The sequence below is a fragment of the Telopea speciosissima genome, chromosome 7 (genome assembly GCF_018873765.1).
Source record: "Telopea speciosissima isolate NSW1024214 ecotype Mountain lineage chromosome 7, Tspe_v1, whole genome shotgun sequence".
Taxonomy (NCBI): domain Eukaryota; kingdom Viridiplantae; phylum Streptophyta; class Magnoliopsida; order Proteales; family Proteaceae; genus Telopea; species Telopea speciosissima.
In genome coordinates, this window is record NC_057922.1 from 38,437,323 (window position 1) to 38,462,544 (window position 25,222).

At 39.0% G+C, this 25,222-nt stretch overlaps 2 protein-coding genes and 1 pseudogene across 5 annotated transcripts in view; 1 reads left to right on the forward strand and 2 right to left on the reverse strand.

Annotated features, from left to right (window-relative positions):
- The window catches only part of LOC122669928 (beta-glucosidase 11-like), a 61,294-nt gene extending 40,675 nt beyond the window's left edge, over positions 1-20,619 (reverse strand). Inside the window, exons 1-13 of one of the 2 annotated variants that reach the window (XM_043866846.1) lie at positions 20,613-20,619; positions 4,416-4,594; positions 3,817-3,880; positions 3,041-3,096; positions 2,858-2,933; positions 2,672-2,743; positions 2,479-2,566; positions 1,843-2,098; positions 1,571-1,686; positions 1,282-1,502; positions 1,158-1,186; positions 973-1,060; positions 28-130 (exon numbers count right to left, since the gene is read on the reverse strand). In XM_043866846.1, coding sequence (XP_043722781.1) covers positions 28-130; positions 973-1,060; positions 1,158-1,186; positions 1,282-1,502; positions 1,571-1,686; positions 1,843-2,098; positions 2,479-2,566; positions 2,672-2,743; positions 2,858-2,933; positions 3,041-3,096; positions 3,817-3,880; positions 4,416-4,586 — 1,340 coding nt within the window. In that variant the 5' untranslated portion in view covers positions 4,587-4,594; positions 20,613-20,619. The remainder of the gene's footprint in view (positions 1-27; positions 131-972; positions 1,061-1,157; positions 1,187-1,281; positions 1,503-1,570; positions 1,687-1,842; positions 2,099-2,478; positions 2,567-2,671; positions 2,744-2,857; positions 2,934-3,040; positions 3,097-3,816; positions 3,881-4,415; positions 4,595-20,612) is intronic. The other variant, XM_043866847.1, reaches the window with a different exon arrangement.
- LOC122669931 (serine/arginine-rich-splicing factor SR34-like) lies at positions 6,155-23,621 on the reverse strand. Of its 3 annotated transcripts, XR_006334101.1 has the most exons (15): positions 23,526-23,621; positions 22,816-22,913; positions 21,949-22,014; positions 21,659-21,733; positions 21,454-21,562; positions 21,316-21,362; positions 21,148-21,205; positions 16,124-16,173; positions 8,716-8,772; positions 8,523-8,638; positions 8,330-8,434; positions 7,289-7,377; positions 6,662-6,695; positions 6,470-6,577; positions 6,368-6,382 (listed from the first exon to the last, which is right to left on the reverse strand). XR_006334101.1 is itself a non-coding variant. In XM_043866848.1 (14 exons), the coding sequence occupies exons 2-14, from the start codon at positions 22,900-22,902 to the stop codon at positions 6,362-6,364; spliced, it is 933 nt and encodes a 310-aa protein (XP_043722783.1). In that variant the 5' UTR covers positions 22,903-22,913; positions 23,526-23,613; the 3' UTR covers positions 6,155-6,361. The 3 variants fall into 3 exon arrangements, 2 of the variants coding, with proteins under 2 accessions (XP_043722783.1, XP_043722784.1); XM_043866848.1 differs by lacking the exon at positions 7,289-7,377 and having other exon boundaries at positions 6,155-6,382; positions 23,526-23,613; XM_043866849.1 differs by lacking the exons at positions 6,368-6,382; positions 6,470-6,577; positions 6,662-6,695 and adding an exon at positions 6,771-7,218 and having other exon boundaries at positions 23,526-23,618.
- On the forward strand, positions 13,935-14,657 carry LOC122669932 (annotated as a pseudogene).
- Positions 23,622-25,222: the final 1,601 nt, after the last annotated feature.

The following is a 25,222-nucleotide window of genomic DNA, read 5'->3' on the forward strand; positions in this document are numbered from 1 at the left end:
TTTACCTAAAATAAAATTATACAATACCTCATGGCCTGGAGCAAACCTCCCATGAAAGCTTCCAAATATTCCACTCTTGATGTGTCATTCAAGGTAGCATCCAACGAAGCATTGTGGAATGTCATTTGGCCTGTGCAGACATATTATGATCATGCCACATCATGAAGGCATATCAATATACAGTGAAGTGGCTTTCCTTTTGTTCATTTTTTTTTTCGGGGGGGTTCGGGGTGGTTTGGGGGGGGGGGGGGGAGGGGAAGGGAAGAGGGAGAGGGTTAAACAGGACTGTAAAAGAAACCAATGGATGAGCTTATGTCCTCCCTACAGTACTCTCCATCAACTGCCCTTCACATAGAGCTTACCACGTCATGTGCAGGCTCTTTGCAACCTTGTGGAAATAATTGACACTATTTTAGGGCTTCATGAGTTCTTTCAAGAAGGAAAAGATTTTTTTTTTTTTTTTTTTTTTTTTGGGGGGGGGGGGGCAGAAACACCCCCACAGCTCGCAAACAAAACCCAAAGACCCCTCTCCCAATCATAAGCTACTATTGTTGACCTAGAGAGATGTTTAGAGTATGCTTTAAGAACCCTAGGAGATAGACCAATATTATGAACATGAAACCCATTATTGGTTTGCCTGGCCCTACAAGAGCCAACCTTGAGCAAAACAGACCAGTATATTCAGAACCTGACCACCCTTGGAGTATGCACACTACACCATCCCCTAAAAGAACTGACTTACAAGTGCACCCTTGGTGTATATTTAGACTTGAGTCTTCATGTGCACCCTTGGCGTGCAGATGATTGCAATAAGAATCAAGTCTACGTGATCTTTCAATCTTAATTCACAAGAAGAAAATGAATAGTGAATTAAGGGGCAAACTATTGATATGACTGAATAAACGACCGTTCTCTTGCTAACTTGGTGGGAGAGTTTTTCTGCAAATAAATCAAAAGTAGAGAAAGAGGTACCATTTTCATAAATGATGACGGGTGGGTTGCCATAAACTTCCTTGAAATTCTCCAACACAATTTGAAGACCAGCAGGATCAATAGGAAACTGAATCAGCAGATATTTAGCTTAGTTTAGTAAGGCATAGGCTCTATAAAATAACCTAAACCACTTAATACAACTCTTATTTGTTTCGTATTATTACCTCACCAGTTGGTAATATGCCCTGCTTAGCTGTACCAAATGAAAGCCTCAAGTAAGTTCCATAGATTCAATTAATGTGAACGAGTAATTCCAATGTGACCAAGGAATTGATTTAATCAACATACATAACATCTGTGCACCCATGTCTCCCAAGTAATCTCTTTGATTCATATTGAGACTGCCGGGATCATCCTTGATGTACATTGTTCTATAATGGTTCAGTCCAAAGAAGTCACATGAGCCTTTCACTAGTTTCGATTGGAGTGGGGTGAAAGAAGGGAGCCTTGAGCCAACATTCCTTTTCATAGATTCAGGATAGTCACCGAACACTAAAGGGTTCAGGAACCTGCAATTAGACAAGTCTCAGAAAATAAGGTGATGGTCAATATCATTCTTTCAAAATTGGAGACTTACCAACCATGAAAGAAGTCATGGGCCCTTTCAGCTGCTTTCTCATCCTCTGTTGAATTTGTTAAAGGAACCAACCCGTAGGTTAAGATATCAAGACCTATAAGTCCATGTTGCTTGGCCTGCATCACCCATCCATGTTAATTTAATTCCCTTACATGCAGATTCAATAAGGTTATATCTACATGACTTTTATCTTCCCCTCCAAACAAATTACTGTATAAACATTACTGACCAAGGCAACTGTTGAAACCACATTAAAGATGCTAACTTGGTACCTGGTACTTCTCCTTGTACAACCTCACGGCTGATGCATGAGCCAGCAAGATATTGTGTGTGGCAATGTAAGGCTCTGTTGTTGAGTTGCCTCCTGCGCAATTGCTACCAAACGGTGAAGAACAACGGCCTGGTGGAAATACACCTTTGTCATACCCTCCCAAGACAAACACATTTGCCTCATTCATAGTAGTCCAATGTGAAACTCTATCACCAAATTCTCTGAAGCACACGTCTGCAAATGTTGTGAAATCTTTCCTACATCCACAAATACATTTATATTATTATCACCTTTATAATATGAAACAAATCGGTGTTACAAAGTGCGCAACCACTCTGCTTTGCTAGGTCATGTGTTCCATAGTGGTCACTGTTATATAGAATATCTTAGGGTCACATCAATGAGTGATCTACATGGCTAGTTAAAGTGTATTTGATGCACTCATATCATCATCAATTTAGGTAATTTAGACACAATGTACTCAAAATATTTCATAACTCTGAAAACTGTTCCCAATAGGTGCAAATTATGCTCTGTAATCAGTGCCCTTGGAGCACTCATCAACATGATTCCTATCTCTTAGGTGCCAAGAATATATAGGATATAAATTGGAGAAGTGACAGTGAGTTAAGATTACACAATTTTTCGGCTAACCCATCCTCCATACTCATCTTCAAGTGCCTGTGGGATATCATAGTGGAACAGTGTAACATGTGGTTGAATTCCTATTGCATCAAGAAAGTATAAGAAACATAAGCAATTTTGTGGGTAGGCAGGGTCAAACATGATCATAATACCTAGTATTTCCTCTTATAAACACATTTTCTTACCATGGCTAAGCAGTTCATTGATGAGACTGCTATAGTAATGTACTCCCTTTGGATTAACAGGTCCTCTTCCATCTGACAAGTTGGCAAGATGGCAAAAAAAAAAGTCACAAAAGTAAACTTGAAAAATTAATCTCATTTTTCAATTATAACACTGGGATAATCTGCTGTTTGTTTAGAGCTTCATACTTGGTATAACCCTAGGCCATGAGATGGAGAATCGATAGGCTTCTAAGCCTGTATCGACCATGAGTTGGACATCTTCCTGGGAGACACAAAAAACAAGAGAACCTTGAATATGCAATCCAGTAAAACCTGTGTCTATTAAGTATGAAAGAATAAATTATGCAAGATTAAGAAGCTGAATTACACCTTGTATTTGTGATACATGTCACAGGCTATGTCCCCATTTTTGTCACCGTATCTTCCTGAAATTATTGAGCCACCAGAAATTATTAGCTAGGTTCTCAGAGGAAGTTAATAAACCAAAAATATTAAGAACTTATGCACCACCAATGCTATCATACCACCAAAATTTGTACAACTTTCAAGAGTGACATGTAAAATATGGAAAGGGCAACTGTACAGCTAATACACTTAATGCAGTTGTGGCTGTACATTCAATTTAACAAATCTTAAGCGGGTTGTACATTAGCCTTTTCTGTTTAGTGGCATGATAACCCAACCAAGGTTCAAAATTTTGGATTTCGGAGGGATCTTGACCCCTGCTGAAACAGAAATATTTTGGTAAACTTCAATACATTTTGGAGATTTCAGCTTGTAAATTGGTAATCATTTCACAATATTTTGCCAAAATTTTGATATTTAGGTCGAAATTTTGAACCATGAACCCAACAGTATTTTTACTGTGTGTTTGTGTGGTAACATACCCAGCCTGAGGCTCACCATTGAATGGCTAAAATTGGGTGGTCCGATTAGCCTAACCATGTCACAGAAAATTTTATTTTTTTTAGATTAATAAGAACATATGCCATTATGTTGAAGGAAATGCTGAGTTAGTGTAATAAACAATTAATGCAACTCTTTGAATTTTAATTATCAGGAAGAAAAAAAAACTTGTTTATCATTCTAATCATTCTAAAAATTTCCAATTTATTGCCAGGTAATCAAGGAAAGGGAAAACTTACCAGAGTGAGCAAAGGTATCCCAGATGCTAGGAGTCCTTCCATCCTCGAATGCTGCTCCTTCAACCTTCAAGATATCATGATGTATTAAAGTCTATCTTTCACTAATCTCTTCAAATATTCCCTTCTTCCATTTTAGAATACATTAGTAAAAAGTGTTTCACAGGATTTGCAATTTTTAACAATTAAGCTGGATCACACTTCCAAGTATTTAACAATCACTAGCATGCTAAATTTTTTTATGAACCTTAAGAGGTTTCACTCTTTTCATGTATATGTCCCCAACTCCACTTTGATGCCCATGAAATTTATCTTTTGCCCTCATATGCTTCAGACCCATTAAAACTTTTGAATATATATTAATTTTCATCATGTAGCCTCTGAAGCCCATATCATCAAATTATCACTCGGGTTCCTTAGATGGGTAATCTTGGTTTTCTGATTTCTCCTTATTAATGTCTGAATTTTTTGTTTGGTAAACCTTCTTCTTTCACTTGGGTAATAGATGGAATCAAGAAAGGAAAGAAAAAAAAAAGGGGGGTCATTTTTATAGCTATGAACCAGACACATGTTAATGAAAGTTTTTGGAGTTGTTACTGTACCTGATAAGCAGAAGATCCGGCGCCGAAAACAAAGCGAGGTGGTGGTGGGAAGTCGTCTCTGCTAAAATCGCTGGTGGCAGTTTGGAGCAAGGCCGGTGAAACCCTTACTAGGGCTACAACATGTAACACCACTATCAATACACAATAACCATGACAACCCATCCTCCTCATTTCTCTTCCTCCCAAGTCCCAACGCTGAGGAGGAAGCCAGGCAGGCTCAGTGTGTGAATTCATTTTTATAATATCTCATGCCCCATTTTGTCAATAGATCAGACACTAGTTTTCAACTTTTAGTGGTTGAGTTCATTGACCCCCTCTTGCACTTTTGGATTCTTCTCCTTCAAAATATAATTGGTTCTGATTCATGACAAAACCTAACTATTGTAACCTGATTAAGATCACTTTGGTTGTCATTGAACAAACTCCTAGGTTTTTACCGCCCCCCATAAAAAAAAATTCAAACTCCTAGGTTTGACCAAAAAAACAACCTCCTGGATTTGATTTGACCCAAAGGTACCATCAGTTCCTCTCTTCCTCCTGCTCTCGTACTTCTTCTGGTTTCTTCCGCCATATTTGGGATCCTGTTGAAAGGTGTACTTACAGTTACAGAGTTACAGTTTTCACTCGAGTCTTGAGTTTTGAGAGAGAGAGAGAGTCATGATTCAGAAAAAGGCTGGATGATTTTAGACCACTGTCCTCCCTTTAGAAGTTCACATGGGAAGAATACTCTTTTATCTTTTGAACCCACAAAAAGTGAAGTGGCCTCGTTTTCTATCACGTGCCTATATATTTATATAGAAGAACACTCTTTATCTTTTGAACCCACAAGCTACGTGGCCTGGTTTTCTATCATGTGCCTGTACATTAATATAAACATCACATGGGTAGAAGCGTAGAGGCAGGATCCGGATCAGTTACGCACATGGGGACGGACAAATTGTCTAATCTGAAGCCTATGTATTTATTGGAGAGAGAGAGAGATTGTAATCAGATCCGAATCGATCGAATTGGACGAGTCAGATATAAATCAGTTTTGAACGATTTCAATTCTGGGCATTCCAAATTGGCCTATTCGATTCTAGTATATTATACTGATGGATGAATTGCATCTAAACTTTATTTATGATATACATTTTTGCTATGCCTATTCTTATATCTAATATTCAATTGTGGTGTGAGAGGGAGGGGGGGGGGCGGTGTGGGGAGATTATCGCTAGAGTTGGGCTCTCGTTCACGTACATGAACATACAAGAACAGTTCACAGCCGTTCAGTTAGAATCGAAAAATCCAGCCTGTGAGATCACTCCATGTGGATCCCACACGCTGGATTCCATCTAAACCACTGAATCGTTCTCATCCGTGAATGTGAACCTGACTCTGAACGCTACCTTGTAGAGCATAGGCAAGAAGTGCCCACTCTTATTCCCCCCCCCCCCCAACTGGTGCAGGGGTTACACGACCAGGTAGTGATCTCTTGACCTTTTTTATTCCTAGTACCGCACTCACAAGCCCTATCAATTTATCCAGAGCCTCCCAGAAAACAACCCAAGCTAGAATAGTTAGTGATCAAACAAAATATGTTCAACCACATTTAGCCCCAAGGGAACCCATAACAATTCAAGGAGATGATTTAAGTACCTCTGGAAAATCCTAAAACAGCTCTGAACCTTAGCCCTGAGAATCTGAGACCAACACCCCCCCCCCCCCCCAAAAATGAACCACTATAAATTGCCCAGTCAGTCAAATACTTGTCCATGTAATAATGAATAATTCAACACATACCAAATCAACATTCTAATAGACGCATAATAGTTAAAAACTAAACAACAAATTTTAGATAATTCTAAATCAGCCCCTTCTTGTTTCCCTCTGGTTCACAGAGAATATCATAGCAAAGCATGAAATGTCATCCTCAGCAACAGCACCCTCGCACCATCATCAATGGATCACTTACCATCAGATCTTACCTGTTAACCAATAATCACAACTGCTATCAGAACCTACAAAACAAATTCAGGCTGAAGATCGACAAAACAGGTTAATAAGTACTATACAGGAGACCCAGATAAGCTTCTGCTCCGGCTCCTACTCCGACTGGCACTCCGGCTCCTGCTAGGACTCCGTTTCTTTGGGCTTTTACTCACACGCTTGGGGCGAGGAGGCTGCACATTTTTGAGCTCAGTATAGGGAGGCAACACAAAGCAAGCAATTGCACTATTTCAAGGCATGCATAAGGTTTCACTTACAGATGGTAACGGAGATTTGGATCTTGATCGTGATCTGCAAAAGTTCCAGAAACAACCCATTTCAATATCCACAACGTTCCGTTAACACCTTTGACCCAAAAGCCTTGACGCCTCTTCCACGTCAGAGTTACCATATTCAAAATGGCAAAAAACAACCAATAAAACTTTTAGCACAACTCAATAGATAGCATTAGATTCAATTCCCAGCCAACAATACAAAAGGAACCTAACCCAGCAGGTCAATTTAAACCTAGATGACCAGATTAAAAAAAAAATTAGATAGAAAGACTTCAATAAAAGTAAAACAATAGTTACTTTAAACTATTAAGATATTAGAGGATAAGGGAGGAACTTCTTTCCAATGAGTACCACCAAAATCCATAAATCCTGAGCGCAACCCCTATAGGCATCATGATGTTGGATGAGGAATATGAATTTTGAATTTGTTTCTACCACCGATCGGTGCGGCATCCCAATAGCAATTAGAGACGGTAATCCAGCTTTAGTATCAACCCCCATCATCCTGCTTGTCCCTCTCTAGCTCCCATGTGCATACACTATGCATCACGCATAAGAATTAATATATCATTAAGGTTTATAAAGCTGCTCCCCTATGAAACAGCATACCTCCACAACCAAATGAGTTGCAGGCATTTGCACCATATCCCATCATGTTTCCTAATAAGCATCCCCAAATCGCCGCATAAAGCCCATATCTAGAAAACAAAAAAGGCAACCTTCATAAACACGGATGATAATCACGAAACCTAGTTTTCTCTTTCTCAAAAACCCCCATCTATGTGTTTGAATAAAGTAATTATTATGAGGGGCAAAGTACACGGAACATTAAAAAAAGGCACAATAAGAATAGAACGGGATATCGTGGAAAGCCGCCCACCAGTGTAACCTGGACAATTGAGAGCACCTAAGACTTCATACCATGTGAACTAATATGCCCCAAAAAGGTTGCTTCGCAAAGTAAAAGAATTGTCCCATTCTACAAGGCATGGCCCTTTATAAGAACTTCCTACTTCTCCTAATAAAATGTATTACACCTCCCAAAGAATCTCTTTGCCCGCAGTATTTTTAAATTTACTAAAGTCAATGAGAACCACATAAAGTAACAGTATAGTTGTTCCCTCAAAACGGCATATTTCTAGGATTAACTTCCATTATTTCAACAGACTGTATAATTCCATACTGCTTAGAACTTGATATAATAATTAATTACAACTTAATACATACTGGAAAGTAACTGTGCTCGTTTTCAGGAAGAGAATTCACTCCTTTGGGAATATAAGAAAACTTGAAGTATTCATGAAGACAATTTTTTCCTCTTTTGGGGGAGGGGGTAGGTTCGGAGAAAAATGGGATCCTATGCCAACATTCTCAAACATATGGAAAAAAAAAATGTCAATAAAACAATACCAATCCAGTAATGCCATACTGCAACAGACTGCCCAAGACAGTACCATGAGACTTCAAAAACATACCAAGACAAAACCAAAGCAGTGTAAGGCAGAACTCAGAGCCTGTGTTTACTACAATTTGGAACAATAAGCAGGTAGATATGCATCAAATAAGTTTTACACACAATATTTTAAACAATTTGAACTTAATGTATACATATATGTTAACAAGTCTACTGGATAATGAAGGAAGGCATACCTTGACGCAGGGCGTGGCCTTGACCCTGAACGAGAACGGGAAGAAACAGATCTCGAACGAGATTTAGATGGAGAACGGCGTGAAGATTTGGCTTTTGGAGACTTGCTGAACATACATTAATCCTTAGGTCAGATAACCATAACCACTTCAATGAAGCTCTAGCCTTTAATACCAAAATTAGAGTAAGGCAAACCTTCGGCTCTGACTTCGACTTTTGCTGTGACTGCGGCTAGGACTCCTGCTTCTCGAGTAGGAACGACTATGACTACGGCTTCTAGAAAGGCTTCGTTTTGAGTCGTACGCTTTCACCTACAGGAGACAAATAGAAGTGTAATGCAAAGGACGCAAAAAATAGGTTCTATAATGATAAGTTAAACAGTTCATACCCGTATATATGACCGTGAAAATGCATTTCGAAACTCAGAGTCATCAAGTTTCCTGATCTGGAGAGAGGGGGGAGAGAGTCAGTAACCAATAACAGTCGTATTATATCATCATAGTTAATATACATTGGAAGAATTTAATATAAACATGCATTAAGGCTTATTTGATGCTAATATATGTACAAAGGCAAAAAACAGTCACCACTCACCTTTCTTATATTTTTAATGACCCTCTATATTCCCACATTTTATAAACAGAGTTAGTTTGGCCATATCTCTGTTTAATCAATGATGGCAGGGAGGGTTACCAAGGGAGAATTGAAGATGGCAAAAAGTAATTGTGAAACCATAAGCCAGACTTCATATTCAACATTGGGATATCATGTCTCCACCGTGTAAAGTTCATGTCTGTGAATCTGAAAATCAGGGACAGAATCCTACCACAGACCAATCAGTCCACCAGATCTAACCTTCTTTCTTCCTTTTCTACTTTTCTGCTCAACCTTCCCTATGTTCCTCCCTCCTCTTCTCTATTATCTTCCGTGCTGCTTCCCTCAATGCCACAATAACATTGAGTAGAGCTGGCAAGAAATGTAGTCCATGTAAGAAGGTTTCTAAAGGTCGAATCTGATGACAAGAGTCTTACTAAAACAGGATTTCTTATAGCTCAAAATACAGATACAATAAGTTAGACTATGGGTCCAGGAAATTCTTATGAGTCATATCCTCTTTGATCAGTCTGTAGCGACTGATAATGATGACTCTTAATCTAGAAAGGGAAATCTGAGATCGAACTGACATCTCACCCAGTTCCATCCGTACATACCTCTAAATGAAATTACAGAGGGAAAAAGGATTATGCATAATGACCTGTCTTCTAAGTTTGGATGGTAAAGGAGAAATACAGACTATGACAAATGAAAACAACAAGGCAAACACTATCAGATTTGGCAACCAGAGGAGACTCACTGATGCACTTTCAAGGGAAGGGAAGAAAAGAGAACATGAGGATGGAGAATATATGAGTTAAAAGCCATATATATCTATCAAATGTTGGGATTTTGTTAGCTTCCTTGATGCACAAGATTTTACATGGAAGCACACAATAAAATGAACAAAATGCAACAAAATAATAATAATTCATCAACTTTGTAAAATGTTTATAGCAAAATGAGAAACCAATGAAAGAATATAAACTATAAGGCACTTAAACAAAAGAAAAGAAATTTAAATAGGTCACATTTCCAATTAGACCAAGACAATGTCGAGCAGAAAATTTGACCCCAGAAAAACTGACGGAGAAAAAATTTTTAACAGAAACAGCAACAAATTCCACCTCTAGTATAATGAAAACAATGCCTACCAATGAATAGTCTGATGAATTGACTTTTTTTTTGGAACCAATGCAAGAAGACGGCGAAAATAAGCACAAATGACTTGTCTACCAACCATAGTTCAAAATCTCCACATAATCACGTCGAAATCTCAGAAATTTCGGTCGAGCCGAAACGAAATGAGAATTTGAAATGAAAAAAGACAATGTTTCAGTCGAAATTTCGACTGTTTGTAACATCTAGCCGAAATTTCAGAAAGATGTTACAAAGCCCAAGTATAAAAAGGGCAAAACTTGTCAGTGTTGAAATTTTGACCCAGACCTCTCTGGTTTGTCCCATTTCGATTTTGAAGCTGGAACTTGCTATATTGAGCTTTCTTCTTTGATTTATCGCCGTATCAACACCGGAATCACTTGGGAAACACATCATTGAAGCCTGCTCTACTATTTCAAGTACACAATATTCTCCAAAACATATGATCAATACATGTTAGTTAGTGATGAATTTATCATAGTTGTCACGGTGGTCCAAGGCGGTGGAGGCCTGTCTAAGCGCTTAGGCGGTAAAGCGGCCGCCTAACCGGAGCTTAAGCGGTAAAGGCAGTCTAGTGTTAATTTTCCCCCTCCCCCCCCCCCAACACTCAATACATGATGGCATGATGCATCATACCTTATATCAGAGGGTTAGTGAGTTACAGAGAAGAAGGATGGTAGAAGCAGTTAAGTTACAGAGAAGAAGAAGCAGACAAAGAAGGCTTGAAGCAGTTAAGTTACAGAGAAGAAGAAGAAGAAGGCTAGAAGCAGTTAACTACTAAACCAAGCCAAAAAAAAAAAAAAAAAGTAACAATATGCATTACAAACTACATCAGTTAATCGAGCAAAAACAGAGAAGCAGCAGTAAGCGTAACAGACTACAGAGAAGAAGCAGCATACAAGTTACCACTTACCAAGCCAGAAAAAAAAATAGAAGCAGCAGGAGACGTGAAAATTTTTTACAAAAGAAAAAACGGAAAACATAGAAGTTAATCAAAGGTAGAAGAAGCACAGAAGCAGTAGACGTTACAGAATACAGAGAAGAAGAAGCAGAAGGCAAAAAAATTAAAAGAGACGCAGCAGCAAGTGTTACAGACTACAGAGAAGAAGAAAAAGAAACAATGAAACAGCATTACAGCAGTTAATCAAAGGCAGGAGGAAGCAAGCGTTAAAATTTAAAAAAAAAAAAAAAAAGGAAAACAGAGAAGTAGAAGAAGAAGAAGAATACTGAGTAAGGACTTACCTTGCTGGAGCCGGACAGGTAGGAGGACGAAGCTTTGCTTGAGTGTAGTTGCTGACTTGCTGTTGCCGGAATAGCAGAGACCGAGTGTGAGACACTGCCGGAATTGAAAGCAAAAAAAAATACTAACGGAGAAGAAGAAGAAACATCGAAAAAATCGCAAAAGAGAGGAAGAGAACTTACCGGAGAAAATCTAGGTTGCAGTCGTCACCGGAACCAGGTTTGTGGTTGCCGGAGTCGCTGGAGGCGAGAGCTGGGGCAGGAATCGAAGAACTTACAGGATCATAGGAGCCTAGTTCGTGGTTGCCGGAGTTGCTGGAGGCGAGAGCTGGGGCAGGAATCGAGGGTTTCATTTCTACCCTTGAGAGGAGGCGTGAGACCAAAAGTATCCAGAGTCGAGGATTTCATTCGATATATCTTTCCCTTTAGGTGATTTGGTGTAAAACATTGTACAGTAATATCGTACACAACCCAATAGAAATATAACAGATGGAATAAAAATATAAAACATAAAAAAATAATAAAATAATGCCTTCACAATAAAGCGCCAAGCGCCTAACCCACAAGATTTCAGCTTGGACGCCAAGGTGACGCCTTGACAACTATGGAATTTATTATATATTAGACACCAGAGGCCGATCTACAACCTCACAGTGTCGAATGGGCAATTCACTAGGGTGATGGGACATATATCTTGTTCATCTGTTCCCAATTTTGAGTACGACTCCCACACACAAGGATGTATTGGATCGTCTTTTGTGGACATCTCCTATCCAACCCACCAGTTGTACCCATACATGCTCGCGTCATATCACAGTGGATCAGTGGGTAGTTCTTCACACTTGGGTGACACATATCCTAGGATAGGTTACCTTCACTATGTCGATGATGCAATTTACATGGCAACTGTGGAGGACTATACTCATTTCTTCTTCCAAATTATGATGTGGCATTCAAGTGTCCTACAGTTAGAGGTGATGCAAACCCAGGTTCGATTAACCCTTATTGGGTTGCTTGTGGACCCACCCAGCCAAAGAAATACTCAAATATAAGATTCAATGGCAGTCTGGTAATTTTTTTTAATCACAAGAAAAAGAAACAAAGGGAATAGTCAAGTATGAAGTGAGAGGAGTAATTTTGGAAAGGTTTGTATAATAGGGAATTAAGGGGATAAAAGAAGAAAGAAGGGGCAATAGTGGCAATTAAGGAGTAAAATAAAAAAGTAAAAGGAACCATGGAAGAGGGTTTTAGGGGTGGTTGTCTTCAACCTCTAGAATAAACCAGAGCCGGAAAAACCAAACACAATGGGAGTTGGATCTTCCTCCACAGCACTCTAATGGGGCCCAGATTTTGGGAGAATGTCACTCTACTTCAGTCCTATGAACCCAAGTAACAATCTGGTGAAACAGTACTCGATGCATCAGATTAGCACACCTGAAGTTGCTCCTGGAGGTAAAGGTGAGACCAGAACTGAAACTGGTTTATCTGCTCGTGACAGATAAAGGCTTGGGAAAGGAAACTCCAAGATACCGATCGCCTATGAAAGACCTACCTTTGTTCAAGACATTGGACCAAACTGAGTTCTGCCGACGGAGTTCCAGCAAACCCTCTGTTAATCACTCTTCTGCTAAAACAGAACCTGAGATTGGGAAGATGATAAGAAGAACAGAAGGAGAAGAAGAAAATATCAGAACTCAGAAGAGGGAAGAAGACAGAGGAAAGAGATAGAGGAAGAGGACACACGACCATTGCTATGTTACCAACCCGACACCAAAAACAACTCATTCAAAATTTCAATCTTCAAAACTGAAAAATAAACCTGATTACAAGAATATTTAAAGATAAAATAAGAGACACCAAATTGCTTACTAAATCTCAAAATAAAATTCCTAAATCAACTCTACTATTAATAAGCCTACTAAAACTAAAGTATGGAAACGACTCTACACTAAGGGCATCTTTGGTATAGTTTTTATTATTGATTTTTGCCTTTAAAAACATTTTTGATTGCGTTTGGTATCGTTTATGGGGCCTATTTCTATTTAAAAAAGATTGAAAAAAACCAAAAACCAAAAATAGATGGAAAGCCATTTATGGTTTTTGGTTGAAAACTATTTTCCGCTATTTGTGCGGACACTTTAATGAGCATGTGCTCATATACCCCAAAATTAAAGATTAAAGTAGTAAATTGCTTTTGTTTTTAAAAAGGGCAAGCCTTTGACCCTTCTCCTTCTTCATCGATCAAAAGAGAGAATAGGGAGACCATGATCCACATCTAATGCCGCCACCGCTGGCGCCAGTAGCACCACCACCGGTTGTTGGCTTCTTCTCCTTCTCCTATTCTTTCTCCATCCTTCTTCCCGTCTCAGGTACACTTTCTATTTCCCCTTTCTTCTATCCTCTCCTTGCTTCTTATCATTATTCTGTTCTTCATCTTCTTTTAACTTCTAGTTTCTATCCCTTTTATTTGCTGTACCCTGTTCTAATGGTACCTGCAGCCCAGTTCACAGTCACTCCACTTAGCTGAAAAGCACCTCAAGTCCTCAAAGGGAGCTACATTCCGTGTGTCTCTGTGTCAGTGTGTGTGTGTGTGTGTTGGGGGGGGGGGGGGGAAGCATGCGACCTCCGAGGGGTAGAGGGGGTGGTTTTAGGGGGGTAGAGATGGTGGTTTTAGAGGGGGTAGAGACGGTGGTCGCGATGGTAGCAGAGGTGGACGTTTTCGTGGCCGTGGCAGCGGTGGATTTTGCGACGAAGGACCTCCTGCGGAAGTTACAGAGGTTGCTTCCTTTCTTCACGCATGTGAAGGTGACGTTGTAACCAAGCTCACGAATGAGAAAATGCCATACTTCAATGCACCTATCTATCTGCAAAACAAGACACAGATTGGGAAGGTTGATAAAATATTTTTGGTCCCATCAATGAATCTTTATTTTCTATTAAGATGATGGAAGGCATCGTGGCAACTTCATATTCATTGGGTGACAAGTTTTACATTGAGCCGGGGAAGCTTTTGCCCTTTTCAAGATTTCTCCCACAGCCAAAGGGACAGGTACAAGCTGGTGGAAGAGGTGGAGATCGTGGAGGCAGAGGTGGCTCTTTTAGAGGTGGTGGGCGAGGTGGTGGTTCTCGTGGAAGGGGTGCTCCAAGGGGAGGCAGGGGTGGTCCTTTTAGAGGTGGTGGCCGTGGTGGTGGCTTTAGGGGCCGAGGGAGGTCATAGAACAATTGCATATCTTTTTTCACCTGTCATTCCAAAGTGTGTATCTGGGCAATGGAATGCAACAGAGAATATTGTGTTTGGAGGACCAAGATCAGTGGTTGATAGAAATTGAGTAGTCTTTATTACTTGCTGCCCAAAAAAATAAAAATTGGTACCTGCAGTCCAACAATCTTTGGATTGAAATCTATCGATCCTTCTCGATTCTCTTTGAAATTTGGAACATAGGTCATACATCTAAGGGTGACCCCAACCCTAAATCCCTGCTTTGAAGCCCAAGTCGCAACTCGTTTTTTTTTTGGGTTTTTTTTCTCTCTTACCACCTCCTCTGGTTCAGCTATTTTTTGTTAAAATATTAATTGATCTTTGCCCGACAATCTCCAAACAAGCTCGCCTTGGACGCCGTGGCTGCAACTACTTCAGCTCCGGAGAAGCCAGTGGGGTCAGGGCGACCTCTCGTATTTGATTAATTTGAGCTTCTCCTCATCCCTTTTCGTTTTCAGGAAGGAAGATGGGTGAAGAGGGAATATCTTCCCACACCACTTTTTCAAAAAACTATTCTACACATGACCATACCAAACTATTTTTCATTTTTAAATTCTATTATGTCTAATGTTTACCAAACGATTTTTAGTTTTTAATCAAAAATAGTTTTCATTAATGATTTTTGTTAAATAGACAAAAATCAAAAATAAAAACTATACCAAAGATAGCCTAAGTCGTCCATCAAAAATAAAACATTACAAGATAAAATCCCAACTAATAAAAACCCTAATAAATAAAAAAATTAAATATCCTATTGAACCTAAAATGCCCATGAACCCGGTTCATCTTCACATGGATACCCAAATGGGTCTGGGTCGGTCCAAGGCAGTGCACCTGCCTTAAGTGGACAACGAACATCGGGTCCATACAACTGGAGTGGGATCGATCCTAGACGGCGCAGTAATTAATATTACACTTGACTTGTATTAGGAGAGTGCATTGATGTCATCCAAATTATGTACTAAATATTATGACTTATGAGTCATTGACTCTATGTTTGTATGATTTACTTGTTTAAAATTTTAAATTGCTTATTTTGTCGTCTAGTACTAAAACAATGTGTATTTATACATTAGGATTCGACTGTATACTGCCAATCAAGGGTGCAAATACAAAACACCACTTGGGTCACTATTTTTTCGATATGAACATTTACATGTGTTTATATAGCCTAAAATGGGGTTTCCATGAAATTTGGCCTAAAACACACGGAAATGACCAACCGAAATCTTGCACAAAAAATACCAAAGTTGGGTATCTCAAAAATTCTGGTCAGCCCAAAATGGCCTGCCTGCCGAAACAAGATTTAATACTATGCTGCTAACATCTAGCGCTAAAGCAAAGCATTAAATTTAATATTGGATAACTATAATGCAAATTTGTAATATTGAAGGCGTCAAAATAGCAAATAAACCAATATTCTACCATGGTACCAACTGCATCATCACAATGGTAGAAAACATACAATATCATGAACTATCATAAGAAATCTCAGAGATCTACAATTCCAATGATCAATAAATCATTATACAGAAAATCAACTTACTGCATATTTCATGTCATCGTAGTTGGTATAATCCACGACTCCAGTGGTGCCTGGAAAATTATCACCCAAAAAGAAATTCAGAAACTCATCAAATGAATTCTCTAAATATGGAGAAATCCACATCACTTCAAAAATAAATAAAAGAAAAAACAAGTTAAACACAAAAGAGGCGAAGAACATATAAACACGAAAAGGGGGGGACCTTGAAACAAAAAAGAAATACATCACATCATTTACATTATAAGAAGATGAATGTAAAATAAGGAAAGATTTTGTAGAAGTGCTTTAGACATCTATAAAAAAAAATGAGTAAATTACTCTCCCCTCCCCTTGATTATGCTCTAATGACAAACCCCTCCCCTGGGTTTTGAGTAATGACTCTCCCATCCCCTGCATTCCCAAGATTCTATCAACCGTACCCATTCCGTTAAAAATGGCCGTTAAGTGGTGACATCATCCTAAATATATTCAATAAAACCCCAAAATACTCATATATTTGTGATATTCCAATAATACCCTCTAACCATATCAAAACCCTAAAAACATCTCTAGGAAATGCCGCAGCCACCACGACTGTATCCACCACCGCCACCACCACTTTCACTTTCGTAGCCACCGCCGCCACCATGAAAGAACCTTGCATAGGGTTAGGAAACGTCGACGTTGTTAATGAGAATGCCAACATCCAGACCTTCAATGGCTTCCCGAATCTGACGTATCTCCTCGGAAAGGTCACCGGAGAAATAAACCACCACATTCTTGATCTGGGTGTTCTCAACGAAGAAGAATTATGGTGAATTTGGACAAACAGAAGAGACCCAAAAAAGATAAGAAAGAAGAAGGGATTAAGATCGTCTGAATTGAGGTGAAGTGCAATGAGGAAGATGGGTTTCGTTTTTGGAAGTCTTGGAAAGGGAGTGGGTCACGGTGATGAGGTGAAGTGAGGAAGATAGTTTAGGTCACTCCAATCACAACTGGAAGCTAAGCCCTACTTTAGGTTACTCCAATATCATAACTCTCTCTCTCTCTTCCTTTGCAACCAGCTATTGAATTGCCTCTTTAATCAAGGATTCCGCTTCTGTATGATCTTCAGGTTTCTGTTTGATACTCCACAAGTCTACTTCAAGGCTACTTCTTCAATTCTGATTTTTCTGAATCTGGTTTCAGTTATTGCTTTAATTGCACATATTATTGTTTAATCACTAGATCATACCATTATTAGTTCATTGTTTTGAGCCCTTAAATCACTGCTACCAATTTCTGTTTTCCATCTGGGTTTTCAAGTTTCCTAACCCCAACAGGAAACCTCAATATGTCTCAAATAAGCCACTGTATTGTAATCAAATCTTACTCTCATATTATCCCTGTTAATTAGACCGTATCGACCAGGTTCAGCCCCAACCAGATTTGTTCCAACTATCAACTTTCTCTAATCTGGTTCTAATTCCTAACCCTGTGGTTGTGGAATTCTTCTATGCTGCACTATGAAAGAGAATTCCATCAATAAAGACTACAGAGTGATCTGCAATTGAGGAATAAATAAGAAAAAAAAGAAGGCCCCATAAAGAATCTAATCTGGGTTTGTTTGAATTAGCTAGGATTTGTTGAGATTAGTAAAGATTTGACAAGAAACAGAGACTGATAACATAAAATCCTCAATGGACATCTGAAAGTAGGAAGACGAGAGACGATGAGTTATGGATCGGTAGCGTTCCTTTTAAATGGATAGGGATGATCAATTTATAATGAAAAGTGATTTTATATTTTCTATTTTTGAATCAACCGATTGGGGGCAGAGTTGTAAGCGGAGTTGCAGGAGGAAGAAGGAGGTCAGAGGGTAATATAGTCTTTTTATAACACTTAACAGCCCTTTTTAACGGAATGGGTACGGTTGATAGAATCTAAAGAATGCAGGGGAGGAGAGAGTCATTACCCAAAACCCAGGGGAGGGGTTTGTCATTAGAGCATAATTGAGGGGAGGGGGGAGTAATTTACTCAAAAAAAATTTAACTTACCCTTATCTAGCCTACTCATGATCCACATAGAAATCCTATTCCACCACTCGGCTACATCAACAATCGGATATTTTGTTTATAAAAGCCCTCAGCATTCCCAGGCACAGAAATCCTATTCCACTACTTAGCTACATAAACATACGGATATTTTGTTTATAAAAGCCCTCGGCATTCTCCTAGGCTCTACTGGGACATCAACATGAACCACACACGAATGCAATCATTTCTACATTCATGTGTTTCTTGACTCTCTTCTTTCTCCTCCCTCCCTCCCTCCCTCCCTCCCTCCCTCCCTCTTTTATGTGTAATTGGCAATGATCAGAGGCATGAAAAAATAGGTAAATGATAAGGTCCCCAACAGCAAAACATTCTCCTCCCATGCTAGAACAATGAACTACTACAACATAGAAACCCTATAAACTCCCATGTTGGTTAATCATTCATTAAAGGCATTTCTTGATCTCAACATCAACTGGAATGTATCCAAAACTGACGCTAGGTTAATGAGCACAACTTTAATAACCATATGCACCAATAAGACCCTGTCATCAAGATAAGAACTTCGAACCCATGTGAACAGGGCAATAGAAGCATGATACTGGCAATAATAGGAGCCCCTTGACAGTAGGACCTAAGAACACCTAAATAGTTTCTTTAATCCATATCTCGTCCAAACACGTCAACTGGTGCAGGACGTTGACAGCTAGTACAGAACATAGTATGAGTTAATGGAGAAACGATTACGGAACATATGAAATTAGAACACAGGACATGATTCGAGAACTCGTTTTCAGTATTTCACCCAGCCAGAAAACCAAGTACCGAAATCTCGGCGAGTTGGTGCATTTTTTTTTTTTAACTCGGTAGATGGTTTCGGTGGTTTTTTACCAAGTTTGATCATGAAACTTGGTATACAGACTATTTTGGGCCATTTAAACACAATGGCACTATCAAATTGTCCAAAATCGAACTACTATAGACCCTAATTTGGTAGGCTATGATGTACTAATAGACCCTATTCTACACATAATTTAGTAATAGAAAACAATCAAAGCATACAATTAATATAAAACAACTTAAATAAGCATTAAAAATGTAAAAGTGTAAAATACATCAATCTTAACATATACATCTATCATCCTAAGCCATATTGCCAAATCAAGTATTCCTCTAAATGTGCCACGTAGAATTCCCATGTCATTGTGTTGCTGAAGAATCGCACATAGTCTTCTACACAATTCATATAAGTGTTGTCATCAACTAAAGGAAGGTACCCTATACTATGGTATGGAAGAGGCGGTTGCGATGAGATCAATCCACTGCTACTGCCATCAGGCTTTTGAACTACCATCGGCATGTATGGTTGGGTTGGGACTGTGAATATATCGTCCACAAAACTTGACTCAGTGCTCCAACTATGGAATAATGTGCAGAGTGTACTAACTGCGGCCTGCCCAAACTGACCATAGCCACTATATTCGGAACTGGTGCTCTCATGGCCATACTTATAGTCATACTGAGGCTGAGATGCATGCCATGACTGACGCTCACTAGTAATATCTATACTCATGCTCCCGAAACTTTCAAGCATGGTCTTCATACTCATGTCCTCATCCTAAGCTTCTTTGGATTTGTTATAGATGTAGCAAATTTGATGTTGGATGAAGCTTCTCTGCGCAATCCGACGAATTTTCGATGGAAAATGGGATCAAAACCATGCAAATTGGGTTTTCTAAGGATTCTATGTCGAGACCAGCGAGAGTAGCAAGATCTCTACTACACATTTTATATGGGCCAGGATCTCGGTTCGACCGAGATCTCAATATCGACCGAGATAATGTAAACCAGTCATTTTGCCATTCATCTAGTCTTGCCTTTCCAAAAAAGCGAGGTGTTAGCGTCTTGTTCCATGATAGAAATATTGACAACAGATATTACAAACCATTAATAGATGTCACAATATCTAAAGCAAATCAATTGGAACTCACTGCAATCCTACCAAATAAATTCCTAAACCTAAATCAAAACCAAATTAGGCAAGAACAGATCACTCATTTAATGGTCATAGTTGTCACGACATCTAGGCAACCCAAGGTGTTGGAGAAGGTCCAAAATCAAGGCGACACCAACAAGGCACCTGGATGCCTAGGCAACGTCTAGACAACTATGTTAATAATCCCTCCCCAACCACCCCACTAAACAATGGCACAGACCATAACTGTGAATTTAGGTCCTTCAGCTAAGACATTCAAATCCCTTTAATTTATATGCATTTCAATGTCTTAATACCATCATTTTGTCCACCGTACCTTTTGAGAGCCATCAAACGGCACAATTATGCTGACCCTAAGGAGTAGGGATTTGATATAGAATTCTTTCGCAAACCTGCACTAGCAAGTTGCTCCTTGTTGATATTCCAAATGACCATCAGCACATGACCAGAATGCTTTCATTCATCAATCATAACCATAGACTAAACACAAATTCCCACAACTGGGATTATCTTTTTTACCTTACCAGACCTGATACCTATCCATCAGACCTACTTCATTCCATCTACCATACCTTTTTAACCACCATCAAACCGCACAACTGGATGCCTGTAACCAATCTGCAGTAGTTGGGAATTGGGATAGAGTTCTCTCAACCCTGCACTAGTGGGGTGCTCCTCATCAATTTCCTCAACGGTCATCAGTACACGACAAGAACGCTTTCCTACATCAATCATCAAGATAAACTAGACACAAGTTCGCACAACTGGATAAAAAATTTTCCCAGTCCTGACACCTATCCATCAGGCCTGCTGCATCTTTTAAAATGCATCAATTAGCCACCATGTGGAATGAACTGTTTGTAGTAGAAGTCCTACACAGTATAAGCATGATAAAGATGTAAACATAAAAAACAAAAAAACTAAAGGGAAAATGTAAAATATTACTTTCCATGGTTAGAAATATGATGTTGACTTGCAAATGAAAGATACTAAAATAATAACTGAATGAAACTTACCACCACCGTCACGAAACACCTGTGAAAAGCAAACGTCTCCAGCTCGGCGCATATGATCCTGTGTGTGGAAAAAGGAATGACGAGATGAACTAGGAAAAATTATCATGCAAGGGAGCATAGATATAATGAGCTAGGAAAAACTTATAATGTATTAATATATATCCTCACCTTTAGATCTTGCCATGAGGCGGAAGTAGGTAATCCAGAGACCAACACTGAAGGAAAAATGGAAAAAGTGTCTGGATCAAAAAAACATATCATTGTAAGGGCAAAGGTATAGAAGAGGGTATGGATGGCAATACACACCACGATAGTCTGAGCGCCTAGAGACTCCACCACGGCCACCTCCACCACCGTAATTACTATGGCGATCTACTGATGACGAGTGTCCTCGTCCACCATGTGCCAGTTCCACCTATAAAAACGAAGAAAAACCAGAAACATCAGCTGGTAATGGAAGAGGCACAAGCATTAGTATAGATATTCAAAACACTAGAAAAGGGTTACTAACACGTAAACGATGCCCATCAAAGTTATATCCATCGCGACCTCGAATAGCATCTTCAGCATCACGGGCTTCTTCAAACTACAGTCGAAGTAACAACGTTGTTAGGAAAATAACCCCTTTTTTTTGGGGGGGGGGGGGGAGGACTGGATCATAAACCCACACCAAAAATATGACCACAAGGAAGAAAAACCAAAATTCCACACATAAACAACATAACAGAAAGGAAGATTGTCAAAAGAGGGAGGGGAAGAAATCTTGAAACCATCACTGGGTCTACGAATGCTCTTGCTTACCTCAATAAAAGCATAGCCTGGAGGCCTAGGTGGTATCTTCAAATCTATGTCAACAATTGGCCCATACTGCAATGTGCAAAACCAATTAGCAAACACTAAAAAAATATATATATGACTTATGCATAGGAGGAGAGCTCAACCAAATCCTTACTACAACAAACATAATGGGGGAGCCCCAATACATCAGTTTAATGATATTTACAGAACAGCACGTCCATAAAATAACCAATCCATAATAGGCACGATTTGCAATGGCTGACAATTCGGCTGTACAAACTCAAACTCTGATTTTAGTGCACAATTTGACCATGACTAACACTGAAGGATAATGACTTAAACATAGGAGGAGAGCTCAACCAAATCCTTACTACAACAAACATAATGGGGGAGCCCCAATACATCAGATTAATGATATTTACAGAACCGCTTGTCCAAAAAATAACCAATCCATAATAGGCACGATTTGCAATGGCTGCCAATTCGGCTGTACAAACTCAAACTCTGATTTTAGTGCATAATTTGACCATGACTAAATTCCATTGTCAGTCTAGAATTGGTACATCAAACATATGTATTAGGACTATTCAACCTAATCCTCTTCCCCCTTCCCTTTTTCTTTTGTCAAATGGCAATGTAACATAAGGACAAACAGAGTGAACAGCATAACCTAGAACAAATAATATATTAACATAAAAAACAATTTCTACTTTTTTGGGGGTTGATATGGAGCCATCCAATAACTTGTCAGAGTGTTTTAGCAACCAGATAATTTAATAAGTGCTCATAATAAAAGAGAAAGGAACATAAATGGCTTAAATATTAAAAAAAAAAAAACATAGGGAAACACTTCCAATAAATACAAATCACCTTATAGAACAAATCTTCCACTTCCCGCTCACGAATGTCACCAGGGAGATTACCAACGTATAGGGTTCGACTTGAACGGCTGCTCATTTTTGTTGGGACTATCCAGAAAAACAAAAAAGGAAAAAAAGAAACATCAGTATATTTTACTTTCAACCCTCCCTTGGACATAGACACAAAAAACGCAATCAAAGCAAACTAGTTACATGCACTAAAAGGAACCCTAACTTCTTCAACCCCAAATAAAGAAAGGAAATTAGCAACTCCAAAAATACGAACACCTATCTCCATACCTAACAAACATGTACATCCACTCCCCCATCCCAAAAAAAAAATTTTAAATAAATAAACAAATAAGCCCCGGAAGATAACCACGGATACCCAAACACGACAAAGAGGAATAATAGCCCACCCACGAGAACTGAGATTTGCTTGAATTAAAAGGAACAGTTAGTTCGTATACCGATATCGTTAGCAGATAAATCAAAATCAGTATATAAACAAACAATTATTATCCGTAAAAAACTCAAAACGTTAGAAACAACAAATATAAGCTATTTCCATGAAAAATCTCGTGAGAAAGATCCAAATAAAAGAAAATTCATATACTGCATGCATGTTTGTGCATAGATTAAACAGACAGAATAATATCAGTACAAGTAACAAAGAATAAAAAAGAACACTGGGACTTCTAGGGTTCAAAACTTACTCGCACAAGAAGAGCAGTTAGGAAAAGGAGAGCGAGCAACTGGATGACGAAAGCTTCGAGGGTTTGGGTTTTTGTTGAGGATGATAAAATAGGGCTACATAAAAGTAGGTGCGACTGCCTGTTTCGATATTTGCCTCCACACCTTTGATGCCATTAAAACAGTGTCATTTTCTAATTAATGGCTCAGATTGCTTTATTCGATTTATGTCGTCTACATACAAAGGAGACAAAGAACGCTGTCTGGTCGCGTTTCCCTGCACCTACACAAAAGTGGGGTCCCTGTTGGATGCCTTGTAAGCCCCCTCGTTGCACGTGTGCCAGTGCAGGAACCACATAACTGGAAAGTAAATCCTTCCCCAAAAACAAATATGGGAAAAGGAACCACACAATGGACTGCTGCAGTTCTCCTTTCCTCTTTCTATTATGCTTAAGAATTCTGATCTGCGATAGGGAAGAAGAAGGGGTTTTGTTTTTGTGGATAGGTTGAGTTTCAACTCATGATTGGGATGAGGTTTGCAAGTTGAAGGAGGCGGCGAAGAAGTTTAAGCAGTCGTGAGAGAGGGAAAACAGGGGTAATCGCTGCAACTCAAGCAGGGGTGAGGCGGAATGAATGGAGCAAAGAGGAGTGACGCTGCAATAAAAACTGGAATGGGCTACCTTGGGTGGGTGTTGCGGATCACAGGAAGGGGTTGGGGTTCTAGAGTGGCCTACTAGGCCGTTGCAACTCATGGAGGGGTGAGGTGGAAGTAAAGGAGCAGAGAGAGTGGAACGACAATAAGGGGTTTGGGGATTTTGGATCTTTTATTTTTAATATAAATAAATGTATAGTATGTATTATACGTGTATAATATGTTGTCCCCTAAAATACACATTGTTTTTGTTTATATCTATGTAATACAGGGCGGGGTTTCCTGGTCTGTCCACCCCATTTAAGAATCTTTTGAGGGGTAGTTTTTGGACCGTAGGATTAAAACAGTTAAATATGATGCATTGATTTGGTATACAATGGTATAAACTTAAATACGAATCTTTTTTTATATAAAATATGTATTGTCTTACTAAAAAAGAAATACCTAATACACTTAAAAAAACATAAAACACCTTTTTCGTCTTCTCGCCTCAGTCTCCTAGGGTTCTCAGCTGATTTATGCTTTCCACTTGAAATGTCATCAACAACCTGTAGAAGAAGCAACAGGCTCTCTCTCTCTCTCTCTTGCTCTCTCGCTCTTTCTGGCCTTGTGAATGATTGGATGTGGGTTTTATTTTTTGAAGCTTGAAAATACCCTGTTCACGAGCTCTGAAGGCCACTGCATTTTGGATACAACATCTTCACCGCAGGTATACTTCGTTTTTTTGTTCTTTAAACTTGTTTAATCCAACAGCTGTATAGAACTATTTCAAAACTTATGGCAGCAACAAAGAAAGGGGAAAATAGGCTATTGGTTAAATTATAGAGGGAGACATCTTCACCGCAGGTATACTTCGTTTTTTTGTTCTTTAAACTTGTTTAATCCAACAGCTGTATAGAACTATTTCAAAACTTATGGCAGCAACAAAGAAAGGGGAAAATAGGCTATTGGTTAAATTATAGAAGGAGACATCTTCACCGCAGGTATACTTCGTTTTTTTGTTCTTTAAATTTGTTTAATCCAGCAGCAATATAGAACTATTTCAAAACCTATGGCAGCAACAAAGAAAAGG

Bases quoted from the DNA above. Each gene is read 5' to 3' on its own strand.
- LOC122669931 (XM_043866848.1), bottom strand. From the start codon at position 22,902: ATGAGCAGCCGTTCAAGTCGAACCCTATACGTTGGTAATCTCCCTGGT. The intron at 21,363-21,453 runs GTGTGTATTGCC...TTTTTCCTTCAG, and splicing joins TAGGCGCTCAGACTATCGTG to TGTTGGTCTCTGGATTACCT. The intron at 21,206-21,315 runs GTGAGGATATAT...TTCCACACACAG, and splicing joins CCTCATGGCAAGATCTAAAG to GATCATATGCGCCGAGCTGG.